The sequence below is a fragment of the Atractosteus spatula genome, chromosome 25 (genome assembly GCF_055471065.1).
Source record: "Atractosteus spatula isolate fAtrSpa1 chromosome 25, fAtrSpa1.hap1, whole genome shotgun sequence".
Lineage (NCBI taxonomy): Eukaryota > Metazoa > Chordata > Actinopteri > Semionotiformes > Lepisosteidae > Atractosteus > Atractosteus spatula.
In genome coordinates, this window is record NC_142730.1 from 7,872,789 (window position 1) to 7,888,407 (window position 15,619).

Sequence of the window (15,619 nt, forward strand, 5' to 3'; positions counted from 1 at the left end):
CAGACATGAATTGCCGACAGCATCTGAGGGCAAAAACATGGGGGCTGGTTTTAGAGGTCACATGGCAAACCTTCCATTGGAAAAAGAGAGATCATCATGATTTTCAGCCTTTTATCAATCCGGGGGCTGTATTAAGGCGTCTGCAAGACACATCTATACATGTTGAGACAGACAAGCAGACAGATAAACAGGCAGCTTGCTTATCTGCTTGCTTGCTCTACCGGTTTGCTACCTGTTTGCATATCTGCCTGCCTTCCTTGCTTGTCTGCCTGTCTATAACTTTATGTTTATGCAGCATAATATTCAGGATTTTCTCCAGTTTATCTATTTCTATTATTCCACATGTTTCTTAAATTGTCCCAGCTGCTTTAAAAAAAACCACGGTACCAAAGCAAAAGATAAGATTGGACTGCCACACATCCAGTCGTTTTACTTCTCATTACGCCATAACGACAGCACATTGGGACTTGATTTCCCAGTATTTGCGTCCCCCCCCCCCCCCCCACCATGATCTGTGCTCTGATCAGAGTGGATAAAATCAGGAATGGATTCAGCCACTGCAGCAGGTTCATAATGCCGGGAGCATGGAGGCAAAGCCGAAGGTTTCGCTGGAGCTCAGCAGTGCCCTGTCCAGACCGCACACAGAACACTGCACTTCCTGTCTTCTCTTCCTGTAAGAGTATATGAGTAACCGTTCGTCTGGGAGCAACGTGCATGCCTTCTGAGCCTGAATGCTGTGTCCTCTCTCTGCACCCCACTCTGGCCAGCTGTATGAGAACTGGTACCGCGGGCAGCCCGACAGCTACTTCCTGTCCGGAGAGGACTGCGTGGTCATGGTGTGGCACGACGGCGGGCGCTGGAGTGACGTGCCCTGCAACTACCACCTGTCCTACACCTGCAAGAGGGGCACCTGTGAGTATACACCTGGCACCATAGAGCTCTTTCTTGGAGCTGGAGTCAGAAATTAAAAAGGCTAGCAGATCCAGGGGTTAAGATGACCATGCTTTGACGAGGAGGTTACCAGTTCAGAGCTTCAGATGAGACAACAGCAGCAGCAGCAGTTACTCTAGTCTAGTTGCCAGCAGCTACATCAGTCCAGCTGGTAGCCCCACTGGAGCCCAGCAGGTGTGAGCCTGGCCAGTACCTGGATGGGAGACCTCCTGGAAAGCTAAGGTTGCTGCTGGAAGAGGTGTTAGTGGGACCAGTAGGGGGCGCTCACCCTGCAGTCTGTGTGGGTCCTAATGCCCCTGTACAGTGACGGGGACACTGTACTGTAAAAAGGCATCTTCCTTTGGATGAGATGTAAAACCAAGGTCCTGACATTCTGAGGTCATTAAATACCCCAGGGCGTTTCTCACAGGGAGTAGGGTTGTTCCCTGGTGATCTGGCCTCTGGGCTTTACCAATCATGGCCTCCAAATAACCCCTGTCTCTGAACTGGCCTCATCACTCTGTTCTCCTCCCCACTGAGAGCTGGTGTGTGGGGAGTGGACTGGCACATCATCCAGGTGGGGCTGCACACTGGTGATGGTGGAGATGAGTCCCCATTACCTGTAAAACACTGAGTGGAGTTTTCAGAAAAACACTATATAAGTATAAGGAATTATTAATTATTAGTCTTGAACTCAAGCATCAGTCGTACAGCTTAGCTACTTGTACTCTCACACATCTGCTGTCCTCTTTCATTCACACACTGGCCAGCAGGTGGCGCTGCAGACACTGTATCCTGGACTGTCGCACAAACAGAACTTTTTTCCTGTATTTTGGAGGTGAAATGTTTTTTGCATGGATGCTTAGAAATGGAACTTGTGACTGTAGCACAAAAAAAGCAACGGCCTTGCCCTCTAGAGAGAGCTCGCAGGCTGGGTTGAAATCACTCTTCCTCCCCCTTGGGGGTCCAAGTGACTGTGAGAGAGAAGCTGGGAAAATTTTAAATATTCACTCCTGTGGACCGATCCTATGGAGTGCTGAAGCAGGGATTCAGGATAAGGTTACAGAAGCTCACTTTCCATGGAAAGAGCAATCCATTCAGTTAATAAATAACAGAACCAAGAGCTCATGAGATATTTTTAACGTGCAGATAGAATATATGAGTAGGTGTCCAATATGGTTGGTATCTTCGTAGAAACTGTATGGAAGAACAGGAGTCACTTCTTTACGTAAAGGGTAGTGGGAGTGTGGAACAAGCTACCCAGTCATTTTGTTGAAGCTGATACCCTGGGCTTCTTTCAAGAAACATCCATCCATTTTCTAACCGCTTCATCCAATTTAGGGTGGCAGGGGGGTGCAGATCCTATCCCAGCAAGCAACAGGTGCCAGACAGGCTTCACCCTGGATGGGACGCCAGTCCATCACAGGTCACACACAAACACACACACACACACACACCTGGGCCAGTTTTCCCAGAAGCCAGTTAACCCATCAGTGTCTCTTTGGAGTGTGGGAGTAAACCGAGAGCACCCAAAGGAAACCCACACAAACTTGGGGAGAACATGCAAACTCCACACAGAAAACTCACTTTCCCTTGCTGCAGTGTCACCCCCTTTCCAGGAACCCCTTGATCCTCTGATCAGTTAGCCGCTAACTACCAGATAGGCCAGACGAGCCCCATGGCCTCCTCACACTTGGGGTCTTTCTGGTGCTTGCTGCCCCTCCCCCCCACCATCACGCTCTCTCACGGCCTTCGCTTCTGTCTGTGGTTTTTCAACGCAGCGTCCTGCGGGCAGCCCCCCGTCGTCGCCAACGCCATGATGTTCGGGAAGCCGCGCGCGCGGTACGAGACCCACTCCGTCGTGCGCTACCACTGCAAGGAGGGCTTCCTGCAGCGGCGCGGCCCCCTGGCCAGGTGCCTGCCCGGCGGGGTGTGGGAGCGGCCCCAGGTCGTCTGCGTCCCAGGTGAGCGCCGGCCGTGCCGCCCCGAGCAGCATGCAGGGGTTTTGGGGGGTTTGAGGCAGAGCCGGTTTTAGGGTTCCGGCTAAAAACTGTGACTAAGGATCTTCCAAGGGTCCGAGCGCTGCTGGGGTAGAGGTTGGATGAGTTGTTGTGAGAAAGCTGAGACTTAAAGGGGAGCTGCAAGGCTATTTTTTTAATTTCGGGGTTAGAAAGAATCAGATTTGAAGTGTATATATATAAAAGGGAGCTGATTAGGAATGAGCTACTACCAATCTGGAGGGATCCAAAAAAAAGTTATTGACTCCAGATTAACTGAATTGTCTGGTATGAACATTATTGTGAGTTGAGAGAGGGGTATACAGAGTCTTCATTTTCTATGATCTGCTGAGGTTCTAGTTCAGTTCACACGTGTTGTGTATTTATAAAGAATGAGAAGGTCATTGGGCAGGACAGTGGCACAGTGGTCAGCATTACTGCCTTGCAGCACTGGGGCCCTGGGTTCAATTCCTGGGGTGTTGTCTGTGTGGAGGTTTGCATGTTCTCCCACGTTTTCTTTGGTTTGCTCTGGGTGCTCCGGTTTTCTCTCCCACAGTCCAAAGACATGCTGGTGGGTTAATTGGCTTCTGGGAGAGTTAGCCCTGGTGTGAGTGTGTGTGTCTGTGTGTGCCCTACGATGGCGTGGCGACCCATGGTGTACCCTTCCTTGGCCCATTCTTGCCAGGATGTACTCCAGCTTCCACATGACCCTCAATTGCATGAAGCAGTTAGAAAACAGATGGGTGGATAAGATTATCTTACGATGATCTTGTTTTTAAAATATCTCATTTTACGTGGAAGCTTTTACAAATATTAATCTTAGTCAATGTAGTCGAGCTACAGTTGTGATCCCAGGTGCCTGTAGCTATGATGCGGGCTCTGCAGAGAGGAGAGAAGGAAAACTGAAACAGAATTGAAATGTGATATGTTCTGTTTACAAAGAGCACAAGAGCCGTTACTAGTGAAAGGAGGGCCTTATGCCCACCAAACCTGTTTGCTAGCTAATTAATCCAAGGATCTAATCTAGCCATTACTTGAAAGAAGCCAGGGTATCGGCTTCAACAACATGGCTGGGCAGCTTGGTCCACACTCCCACCACCCTTTGCGTAAAGAAAGGCCTTCTGTTCTCCAGTTGGTGAAGAGCAGGTCGTCTGGACGGAGGCTGACATTGACGACCGGGGGTTTGCTTTTGCTCCTTGCCTTGCAGCACCGGCTACTTCTGCGCAGGACAAGCAGGTGGCGTCACCTCCGCCGGAAGACGTAACTGCGGCCGCGGTCAAGGGACAGTCGGACGAGACCGGCGACTTCTGGGAAATCAAGTGGAATTAAAATCCCTTTCCCGGTTCCTGTGCACCCCACCCCCACCCCCACTCCCACTCCCACTCCCTCCTATCAATTCACGTCACGCAGACACTGACCTCCCTTTGACAGGAGAGCTGGCGTTCTTCCACACCGCGCCCTCCCACTCCCAGCACCCCTCGGTGCAAACCGACAACCCCCTCTCACAACTGACAGCGTCTGCATCTTCCTCTGTTGTTCCACTTGTTTGCGGCGACACAACGTCTCTCCTTTGTTTCGTCTGACTGTTCTGTTTGCTCTGTCTGACTCTTCCACCCCGAAACGACTTGTCAGGAGCCAGCGGACAGGAAGTGGGCCGGGGGTAGCAAAAAAGAGTTACACCCATGCCTCGCAGATCCAAATGACGAGCGCTGTGCGTCAGTAAAATCCTTCCCCCGGCTCATTTCCTGCCACTCACAGTTGAGAAGGCGTTTTCAGGAAGGGGTGAAAAAAGCACAATGCAGATGTAGTTTGTTCTTCAGGACTGCGAGGGGGCCACATTCTGCAAATTCAAGAAACGATGAAAGAGTAGTTCAACCTTATCAAGTCATCTCGGGTTCCAAAATTCCAGCTATTCCGTGTTCCAGCAGCTGGGCTCTTTTGAGTAGCGCACACCCTGGACCGTTGCAGCAATCTGTGCTTTACCTAGAATTTACCATGGCTGTGGGGGAGGGAGTGGGAGGACCATGCATGAACGATGCTACAGCTCACCTGCTGATGTGGAATTTGTCACTGAGCTCCAAAGCCAAGTCTTCAGACGTGTTGTTTCAGCTGTGCGTAAAAAACACCCAACTGGTTCCAAATCTTTCACCCGGCACGCCTGTCCAGCTCCTACTTTTTGTAGCACAAGCTTCTGCTGAAGGAGGCCGAGCCGCAGAGGCTGTCGGCTTTGCTCCCCCGCCAGTCTGTGTGCATTAAGGTTGCTCGACGCCGATAACCCTCCTGAAACCATTCTAATTAAAAGCTTTATGTTATAATAAAGTTTCTTAGAATAAAGTAGGTATTTGCATCCTCCTAACATGTTACGCTTAACCACCTAACATTGCTAAGCCAGCATCTTTCACAAAATATTTATGGGTGCATTTTCTATTTTCTCAGAAGTTACCCTTTTTAGCTGTTTTTTTTATAAAAAGAGAAAGGCTTTTTTTGAACATGGTTTCATATTTATATCATGGCCACTGGATAATAAAAATTGCCCTTCGTAGAACAGGATTTAGTGTATTTCTTACATTTTCTTCATTGCCAGCAGTTTTGAAGTATTTTCCCATGTTTTTACTGTTTTTACTGAATGCTACTATACTGGACTAGGATAACGGAGGTTAACAGGTAACATTGACAGAAGTGGATTTGCTCCATAGAGCATAGACCTGCACTGCATATGTACATATGTAGGTAAAGTGTTGCATGATCACAGGTTACGTGTAGTAAGACAGTAAAGCAAGGAAAAGTGTGCCATCAACCAGAGTAAAAGCACAAAACTGCCACACACACGTACCAGGCTGGACCTTCATAAGGGAATCACGAAGTTGTAAGGTTAAGACTAAAACCCAGCTCCACATCCTCCATGTTCATCTGAAAGCAATATGACTCAATGCCTATTTTCACCTGATCAGTAGGGGGGCGCACTTACAGAATGAGACAAATCAGCTTCAGACATTTTTTCAAATCCATTTATTTACTTCTGTTGTCTGTGGGTGGTGGGGGAGGGGGGACTCCACCTTCGCTACTTGTGTGTACCCCCAGAAAATGGGATTTCTTAAGACTGGAACTCCTGAATTCAGAAGTTCACACTCCAACTGCTAAAGGTGCCTCAGTATCTACCATGCACTTTTATGTTTTTTTGTGTGAGTAATTTATTTTTAGGGCTTGTTTTTTTTTCCTGTTTTGACTTTTTTTACATAGCGTGCTAGTGCAGAGTGCTAGCTGGAGGCTAAATGTCCTGCAGCTGGCTGCGAAAACTGTGCAATGTGCAGTATGTAGCACGACTGGCTGCAAAAACTGTGCAGTGTGTCTAGTATGGAGTACAAGGAGCTGCAAGAGAATACGAATACAGCAGCTGTCCCTACTGCAAAACTCTGTCATTAGTTACACAGCTTCGATCTCAGCATATTAAGCATATGAGAAAATCTGTTGTTGCATGCTTTTTTCACTTTTCATAACTTGCATTGGCTCAGCTATCAAAATGATAATGGACATCTCTCGGGAACATTGCAGAAATTGTCTTCTCTCTGCATTAAGCCTCTCAAGCTCTCTGACTCCTCTCTGACGCAGGAGGGCCCGTTGCACCAGTAACCCTTACTTGTACTTCACGCTGGTAGCAGAAGATTATGCCAGAAATATAAGACAGGAAAGACTCAAATTGAAGAAGCTGTGAAAAGATTAAGGTGTTGACATGATCTTCTAGACAGAAAAAAATCAAGTCCTGCATGCTTCAGGGTGTCATCTGGTATAAGGAACCTGCAGTGTCCTTCTTAGTATCCCAACTGCTGTCTCTCTTAAGAATTTTCGGAGCAATAAGTAAACCTTTTTTCTTATAAATGCAAAAAACTTCAATCCTTATTTTTACTGCCTCAGCTTGCTTCTCACCCATCATACCTAGTTTGATTTCTGTGAGCTTGACTTTGTTAACATTGTATTGGAATTTGGTACAATGGGTTTTAGAACGTGTACAGAACCAGCAGTGACCCAGAGGAGTTTTTTTTTTTGTAATGCGATATTCAATAAAAAGTGTGGATACTGTTTTTTTAATGCCAAACTCTCTCCTGGTTTGTGAGACCTAAAGGGGTGGGCTGGGAGGCTGTGTCTTGTGTTGTTCTGGCAATCCTGGATCAGAGCCATGGAGCAGAAAAGGGAGACTTTTTGAAGGTCTGGATTGTGTTTGACGACCTCAAACGCAGCACAGAACCACAAGAAAAATAAAACCACGCAAAAGCAGCTCAGAACAAAGCAGGAGGAGGAACTATCCCTTTTCACTTTTAATTGGCTTCTATTTATTTAGCAATCAGGCAGTGCAGAGCAATGAACAGTGATTGCACAATACATTTTCATTCAATTAAGGATTTTTTTACCCTCTGCGTGGGATTGAACGGAGGGTGAAGGAGGATCATATTTAGGGAGCTGAGGGAGCACAAAACACGTGGTAAAAGCAGGAAGCAGGAAGGAAGAAGCCTTACAAACGGGCAACGCGAACCAGAAGCCTTGAACGTCTGGAGGGCACAGCAGCAGGGAAAGCAAGAATGTTTAGCATGCTGTAAGGCTAGCTGATTCCAGCGAACACACGGACACGTTCTGATCTTTTTCTGTTTCCTTGACATCAGTATCTCCTGCGCGATACGAACAGGACAAAAGCCTTTGCCTGCTGCGCAGTTTTCTCCGATTTCCTCCGATGAGCTGTGGCGATTCCTCCTGAGCCGCTGCCTCCCTCGGCTCCCCTCCAGGCCCACGCCGCTACCTGTAGCAGTACACCCCGTACTCCCGCAGAGTTTTGTTACGGAAGCCAAAACTGCGAACGCCGGGCTCTGGGAGCCCCCCGCAGCGCTCCCGCGGGGCGGAGATGGGGTAGCGGACGCTGCCGTCCTCCAGCCAGCCCCCGTCGCAGCGGTCCAGCCCCGCGAAGCGCCAGGCCGCGTACAGGTGCCCGACTCGGGCGATCTCGGCCCCCCGTGCCCCGCAGGCCTCCGCGGCCTCCGCGTAGGTCAGACGCCCCTCGATGTAAAATACCCGGCCTGGATCGGGAGAGAGAGGAGAGAAGAGAGGTCATGACCCTGACCCCAACCCCTAACCCTAAGAGGTCATTTTCGCCCGGAGGAAAGCGTCGTGGCCAGCTGTTCCCTTCAGCACGGATGAGCCACTGTTTTCCCTGCCCGACAGTTTGTCATCAAGGCCAGCTGCTTTTCCAAGTGCCACGGTGCCTCGATAGCTCTCGCCCCCTCTAATTAGAAACCCCAAATCCGTGCCTTATCTCCTTCCATTCTTTTTTACACCTCCTGGCAGACAGGTCGTCACTGAAAAGCACCACACGGGTGAGGTCCGAGCACGGGCTTGAGAGGACGCCCTGCACTCGTCCGGGATCGAATGCAGCGATCGGCTTCTCCACAGCACCTGCGCTTGCCCCCAGCGCCACCCCTTTCCCTGGCATCTGCCCGGGCGCCAGAGCTCTTCTTCCACGCAGGCGCAAGGCCATTTGTGGACAGCGGTATAAAATGAGGGGATGCCACTTTCTGTTTCCAGCAGGGCCAGGTCAGGACGGGCAGGCTTTTACACCAGGGCGAGCTTGAACTTCCCCTGCTGTCTCTTCAGTGCAGGATGAGGGCCGGGGTGGAACAGAGCAGCTGATTCTCTGAGCGGTTTGTGTGTTTGCACTGTGGGGGTGCGTCCTGGAGGCCTTCTAGAGAGATAGAAGCGCAGGCGTTTGCATGCAGCAGCAGCAGCAGACAGATCTGCCGCAGCTGTTTTTAGATCATTCCTCGCTGTAAAGTCTCACAGGCTAGTTGCAGAGTAAAATCGGCCGGTCGTGGAGTGAGACTAGGGTCAGAGTTAGAGCAGGGAAGCAGCAGTTATATTTCCCACGGGTCTAAGGAGTGAGCTCTTCTGTATGTGAAGCCAGATTAGCTTTTCCTTCTGGTTAAGTGTTAGAAGGGAGAAGTGACAAACAGCCCTCCCTCATTGAGGTTACTGCTGGTGGGGGAATCCGGAGAGGCAAGAACAGGCCACACAGTCAGGAAGGTTTGTACACCAGGGCTAGTCCTCGCCGTCCAGTTTTTAAAAACTTCCCTGCCATTTATTAAATACAGATTTATTCCGGCTCCAGCAGATAGACTGCAGGGACCCTCTCACGGGGGGTGGGTCTGCATAGGTCCTCCGGTGCCAAGCTACTGGTCTAGGGGGACCAGCCACAAGGGGGCAGTGTGGCACAGGATGCCTGTGGCTTCCCCCCACCCCCGGCTCTGGTTCTGACTCACAGTGCCGGAACCTCCTGGACCTCCATCTTTCGGATCACGGGATGAAGCGACGGCTCTTTCGCTGGCCGGCTGGCAGCAAGCGTGGGGGCTTGGGATGAAAAAATCATATTTTCCTGCCCCCGAGCCCCGCGGGCTCCTCTGTCCGGATTCCTCGGCGATCTCCCTCTCTCTCGTGGGAAGAATATTCCACTGGAACATCCAGTGACATTTGGAGTCCTACGGCCTTGAACGGGAGGGGGGGGGGGGGGTGGGGAGGAGGTATTACCGGACAGAGTGTGAGACCGAGGAGCGGGGGCTCCCCTCAGACGACCTTTCTCGGGAGACCGCAGACAAGAGCTGCATTGTCCCTGAGGCTGCTGGCAAGGCTCAGACCTGTGCAGGGAAAGGTCAGGCTGCAGCTACACCAGCCATCTACGTCCCACAGCCCAGCCCCAGAGACCTGGCACGTGGAACAAGAGCTGTGACAGAACCAGGCAAGTCCATGATGCACAAGAAGCCCTTTTCAAGCCCCTTGCAAGTCCAGAATAACCTTCCAGTTTTGCAGCCGTAGTTCTGCACCGCAGGAGGGGGCTAGCTAGTGACCCAAGAGTAGTGCCCGCTCAAACAGCAGCCCCAGTCTCAGCCCAGACAGTCGCTCTGCCACCTCTGGAATGTGACCCAGATTGCTCAGTTGCATTACTGTCTGAAAACCGTGGGCCAGAGTTTCCTCGACTTGTGTGGGACACCTGTGAGCTTACTTGCTCTGCTTTATTGCTCCAGAGGGGAAGTTTGTTTTGCAAGCAGTACAGGGCACATCGCAGCACACGATACCTTTAACACAACATGAACCCGTTGACAGATAAGAGACATACATGTATGGTGAGAAAGAATATATATTAATAGAGTAAAATATTCAATCAATTGTCCAGACTGAGCAGTGGGACTAAAAGATGACGTAGTACTCCTGCTCTTGAGTAGGTCTAAATCGACGCCCAGATGGAGGCAGCTCAGATTCTCTGTGCACGGGGGTGCTCATGACGGTCAGTGATTATTAGTGCTATCTGACTGGCGTAGATGCCTTCCAGCGGTAGCTGTTGCGCGCTGATGATTTTGCTGTCTATCCTGCTCCGTCTGTTTTCACTGCCTGTATTAATGGGACCAAACCAGGACAGATTCAACGAAAGCTCTATGGAGTAAAGCCATCGAACTGGCGCACGGGGCAGTAGGAGTGTGGGATACCCAGCGCCCACGATCCGACCGGGGGGCCTCTCGGAAGCAGAGCTCGCCCTCCCTCCTCAGGCTGATCGAAGAGGTCAGACGGCCATTTTTCCAAACTGGGGTAAAACAACGTTAGAACCCTTCGCAACTGGGACTGACCCGGAATTACCAAGACGGGGCGCCCCCCCCCTGCCCCCCCACGCCTCGTGTCCGGCGGGCGGCTGACCTGGGGCGGGAGACGTGAAGCAGAAGGCGTCGAAGCGGTCCCGGGCGGGCTCCTTGGGGCCGTAACTGCGGATGCCCGGCAGCAGAGCCCGCCCCCCGCAGGGCTCCCGGGACTGGATGATGGGATAGTGGACGGTCCCGTCGTCCAGCCAGCCCGCGTTGCACCAGTCCAGCCCCTCTGTCCAGGCTGCGGACAACACGACAGCGACACTCTGCATTGGTCTCCGTGCAGGTGGGCAAACGGGGGGTGCATTGATCGGTCAAACCACATTTGTGAAGAATCAATAATAATAATAATAATAATAATAATAATAATAATAATAATAGGCATAGTGAAGCAGTGATTATCATTGCTGCTTTGTAGCCTTGGAGCTCTGGGTTCAATTCCAGACCCGAGGTACTATCTATATGGAGTTCGCATGTTCTCCACCTGTTTGCACGGGTTTCCTCTGGGTGCTCCAGTTTCCTCTCACAGTCCATAGACATGCTAGTGGGTTAACTGGACTCTGGGAAGACTGGCCCTGGTGGGAGTGTGTGTGTTTGTGTATCGGCCCTGTGATGGACTGGCGTCTCATCCAGGATGTGCCCTGCCTTGCACCCATTGCTTGCTGGGATAGGCTCCGGCTCCCCCATGACGTTGAATTGGAAGAAGTGGTTAGAAAATAAACAGATAATACTAATGCTTTTTGCCTACAAGCTTAAAGCACCTTAACCCCTTCTTAAATTGCAGGAGCTAGACTTGTTCAATAGTTTCCAAGTGGGGACAAACAACACTTAAGCGGGTCAGGCAATCGCCTACTGTAACACACCCCTCTGTACAAAATCCCACATCCCAGTCATCGTGCACAATAAACTGTGTCTCTGTGCCAGTTTACTTGCCTTCACAGACAGGTGTGGATTACTGTGACAGCAACTGAGTGTGAACCTGGAACAGGTTCTGCTCCCTGCTGTTTATTTACACTGAGTTACAAAATCGCTAATCTCTGTATTGTGCTGTGAGAAGTTGCACCTCTCTCTCAAGTTGTGACTTGTGGCGTAAAATCCCTCGCCTCATGCTCCTGGTTTATATTGGGCAACAATCTCATGACGTAACACAGTAGTTTCTTGGGCAACATCTAATATACACACTACCTGTCTGGTTAAGTTTCTGACAGACAGACAGAATAATAAACCTTACTGACAGCCGGGTGGGGTCAGTGAAGCAGCTGGTTCAATCCCCAACATCACCTCCTATCACAGCCTGAGCCGGAGGCCATCCCGCTGGGGGAGTGGGGACAGGGGTTCGAATGGACAGCCCCTTTTTCTTTTCCGTCCAGAAACAGACCAACAGGGGATCCCCCAATCTTTGAGAGAGCCGGCTGAGGAAATAACTGGAGCATACGAGATGCCAGAGCCCGGAATTAAGAGATGGTAGGTATTTGGTTTTTTTTCCCACTCAAACGTGCATGCAGTAGTTTTTAAAAACTCAGACCCTAGCACATCTGGAACTGGAAAACTCCCCCATCACCAACCCCCACCCCCCCCCCCCCCCCCCCCCCCGCCTGCTCGCCATCCCCGTCACCTCTGTAGAGCTGTGGGTAGGTGGCCAGTCTGGCGTCCTGTCGCTCACAGGCCTCTCTGGCCTCCTGGAGGATGAACCTGTAGCGGCCTTCCTGACTCTGGTAGGGAAACACCAGTCCTGGGGGGAGGAAGAGAGGGCCCCACCCTCCGTTAGCAGCAATCGGAACAACAGAAGAGTGGGTACACATAGCTAGAGGAGGAGTCAAGGAATTAAAACATTTCTAAGAAGGAAAGCTACAGATAATCATGGTGTTGGGAGTTGACAGGCCTGCTGGCCTGAAGCTCTTTGAAGGTCTCAGTTGAAGCTGTTGGTCCGAGATGATCGGAGAAGCTGTTCCACAAGCGAGGAGCAAAGACAGAGAAGGCCCGGTCACCCAGAGCTCGTAGTTTGAACGTAGCTCTGGGTTCCTGCAGCAGATTCAACTGACCGGATCTTAAAGAGCGGGGTGAAGTTTGAAAAAGAGGAAGGTCAGTGAGGTGGATGGGACCTTTGCCTTTTACAGCCCTGAAACCCAGGAGCAATACTGACCCATCTGGCCGATTTGGGAGTTAACAGCTAATTGATCTGATCAGCTGGTCTAACCTACTTAATCGAGCTAATCAAGGAATTTATTTTGCTCAGCACGTTTCTTGAGAGAAGCCAGGGTGTCAGCTTCAACAGCACGGCCGGGCAGGTTGTTCCACACTCCCACCACCCTTCGTGTAAAGACGTGCCTCCTGCTCTTGTTTATGAATGCCCTTCCAGCTCCAGCTGTTCCCCATCATGCTCCTGTTGTTCTCAGAAGGTACTTGGCTCTTCCTGGGGTGCAGGCTTGTTTTCCACCTGCAGTACAATGAGCCCTGAAGCCCAGTCACAGCAGCCTCATAAGACATGCCAGTGATATTTGGGATTCAGACCTGTAATGATGTGTATCACCCCGAGGTGAATTTTACTTCGGCAAATTGGCTTCGTGCGGTTCCGTCCTCGAGCTTTTCTGCCGCGGATTGCGGAAATGCAATCCTAATGCTGTGTTCGATGTTAATCAGGCGTGCTTGCTAGAGGGCACCCTGATATTTGAAGAGTCCCGTGTAGTAAAAACGCCCTGCAGCACAGTAAAACCGCAGTGAAAAGGAAAGCTCCACCCAAGAGAGCGGCTCCCAGGGCGTTCATCGCGCCGTCTGTAGCCCTGCGCGACCCGGAGAGCACGTGGCTCAACGCCCCCGCCCCCCCGGCGAAAGGACTGCCGGTCCAACACCCCCCCCACCAACATTAAATTAAACAGCTGGGCCAGCCGGAAGCAGCTTGACCAAACTCTTGTCCACTACGCTACAGCGACCGAGAACCCGCAGTAAGAGCTCAGTCGGTTCACCAGGGTGAGCTTTCATAAGGACAAGCGTCACCCAAGCTCTACTGCCAGCGGTATCATATCATTTTTTTTTAAATAAAATAATACATGATGACGTTCTTTCTTGAAATAACTCGAATGCGCGAAGTTGACTTTTGTTTTTGAAAGCCGGGACCGCTTCTTCGTGACGCACTAGGAATCTGCTCTGCCGGCAGGATGTTGCTTCGACCTACAGCAGTTTGTGTTCGAGTTACTCAGACGCCGCGGGCTGCTGCTGCTCGCCCACCTTCTATCCTCAAGGTGAGGGTGACGCTCTCGTCCTCCAGCCCGTTGACCAGCTCGCAGCGGTACCTGCCGTCGTCCTCCAGGCCGAGGTGGGTGATGCGCAGGGAGGCGTCGAGCGTGTGGGCGCGGCGCAGGGAGGCCCGGGGCCCGAGGGAGCCGTACCCGCGCTGCTCGTGCCCGTTGGTGATGAGGATGATGTCCTCCACGCCCGGGCGGTGCGGCTGCAGTTTGGTCCACTTGACCTTGTAGTGCGCGGGCCGGGCGCGCAGCAGGCACGGCAGGGTGGCGTTCGCCCCGCGCCGGGCGCTCACCTCCGCGTACACCGGCGGCTCCAGCAGGTAGCGCAGCTTCTTGGGAGCGGCTGGAAATGAGCAGAAAAAGGTACATCGAGGCCGAATCTCAATCTCCTTCTTCGAATCTTTCTGGCAAAATGCCTTGCCAGCTAGCCACCCAGTGCTTGGCTTTTTCGGGGCTCTGCTTGAGAAAAAAAACTTTGCCATAACACTATAATGTTAAATGAAGGAGGCAAACTGGGACCTAACATCAAAAGCTTAAACGTTTAGACAGTAATAGGTTTTTAAATTCCCAACGCACCTAAATTCGGTTGCTCTCATAAGTTGTCGTGTAAGACTCATGATGCATAATGTCTCCGCCTGTCTCCTGTCTGAAGAGTATGCATTGAAGGTACAGTAAGGCTATTTATATGAGCAGGGTTTACGTGAGGCATATTTTCAGGAAACAATGACTCGTCGTTGTGTTTTTTGTTATTGATGCTTGTTCAGGTGATTTTTTTGTTCCTTTTTGTATCGGAATAAGTAGACGGAACAACAGATCGTCTCAAAGCAGTCCTGGTCCAACCCCCGCAAAATGAGCCCCCATGTGCTGCACAGTTTGCCTTTGCTGAACACAGGTCAGAAGAAGTTGTTTTTCTAAAACATTCTAAGCCTAGCGAGTGGATATCGTGTCGTTGTGGTATTTCTTCGAAATCCGTAGTATGTCTGTGTTGTGGAGTATCTGGTGGGCACAGAGCGTTCTAAGGCGTCACAGGAAACGTAAAATGCCCCCACCCAAATATAACAACTACTTGAAGTCAATTATCAATTGGGAAGAAGTTCTCTTTCACAATGACGACCTGGCCAAGAGCCGTTTCACAATTGCACAGGAGACAAAGTAGCGAAATAAAATAACAACCGATAAGGACGTGGAAGACGAGCGTGTACGAGGTAACGGGATTTGCTAATATCAGCGCTGTGTTGCGCAGAAATGATTTAAGTCACGGGACAGGAAACGCCCTCAGATCGCGTGCTCTGCAGCTTATTCGTTGTCCGAACAGGTTATATCCTCACAAGGGTCGCTGGTCTTGGAAAGCTCAGCCTGATAAAAGGACTTGAGCAGCCCGGTTTAAAGACGAGCAGGGGCGACGACCCACCTGGTCTGTGATAGTGATGCACCGCTGAAGTCCAAGCAAAACTGGCGACGACCCAGGTCAGCAGCACCCCCGGGTGCATTGTGGGACACTGACGGCCACCTCTCTTCTCCCTGTAAAACGACAGACGTTTGTCACCGACCACCCCGGTCTCTAGCGCCTCCCTCTGGACGTATTAAGGAAAATACACTGGGCTGTGTCTGCAGCTCTGTTGATCACTTCGGGGCTAACAAGTGTAGGACGATCTCCTGATAAACCCAACTCTGAAACAAACAGGCAAACATTGCACCTCAGTTCTAACTGCGTTCGAGTGCCAGAAAGATTCGGGGGACCTGGGCCTCCTGCTCACTCGCTCACTAGCAGCTCAGCGCTGCG

At 51.0% G+C, this 15,619-nt stretch overlaps 2 protein-coding genes across 2 annotated transcripts in view; one reads left to right on the forward strand and one right to left on the reverse strand.

The window, feature by feature from the left end:
- The window catches only part of bcan (brevican), a 29,031-nt gene extending 22,011 nt beyond the window's left edge, over positions 1–7,020 (forward strand). Inside the window, exons 12-14 of the mRNA XM_088904936.1 lie at positions 768–912; positions 2,712–2,894; positions 4,135–7,020. Of these exons, the coding sequence (XP_088761062.1) occupies positions 768–912; positions 2,712–2,894; positions 4,135–4,256 (450 nt within the window). The 3' untranslated portion in view covers positions 4,257–7,020. The remainder of the gene's footprint in view (positions 1–767; positions 913–2,711; positions 2,895–4,134) is intronic.
- Positions 7,021–7,712: 692 nt separating this feature from the next.
- On the reverse strand, positions 7,713–15,326 carry hapln2 (hyaluronan and proteoglycan link protein 2). The gene is made up of 5 exons (XM_088904937.1): positions 15,248–15,326; positions 13,820–14,179; positions 12,210–12,326; positions 10,650–10,835; positions 7,713–7,990 (listed from the first exon to the last, which is right to left on the reverse strand). Exons 1-5 carry the CDS (start codon positions 15,324–15,326, stop codon positions 7,713–7,715), a joined length of 1,020 nt encoding a protein of 339 aa, XP_088761063.1.
- Between the last annotated feature and the right edge of the window lie 293 nt (positions 15,327–15,619).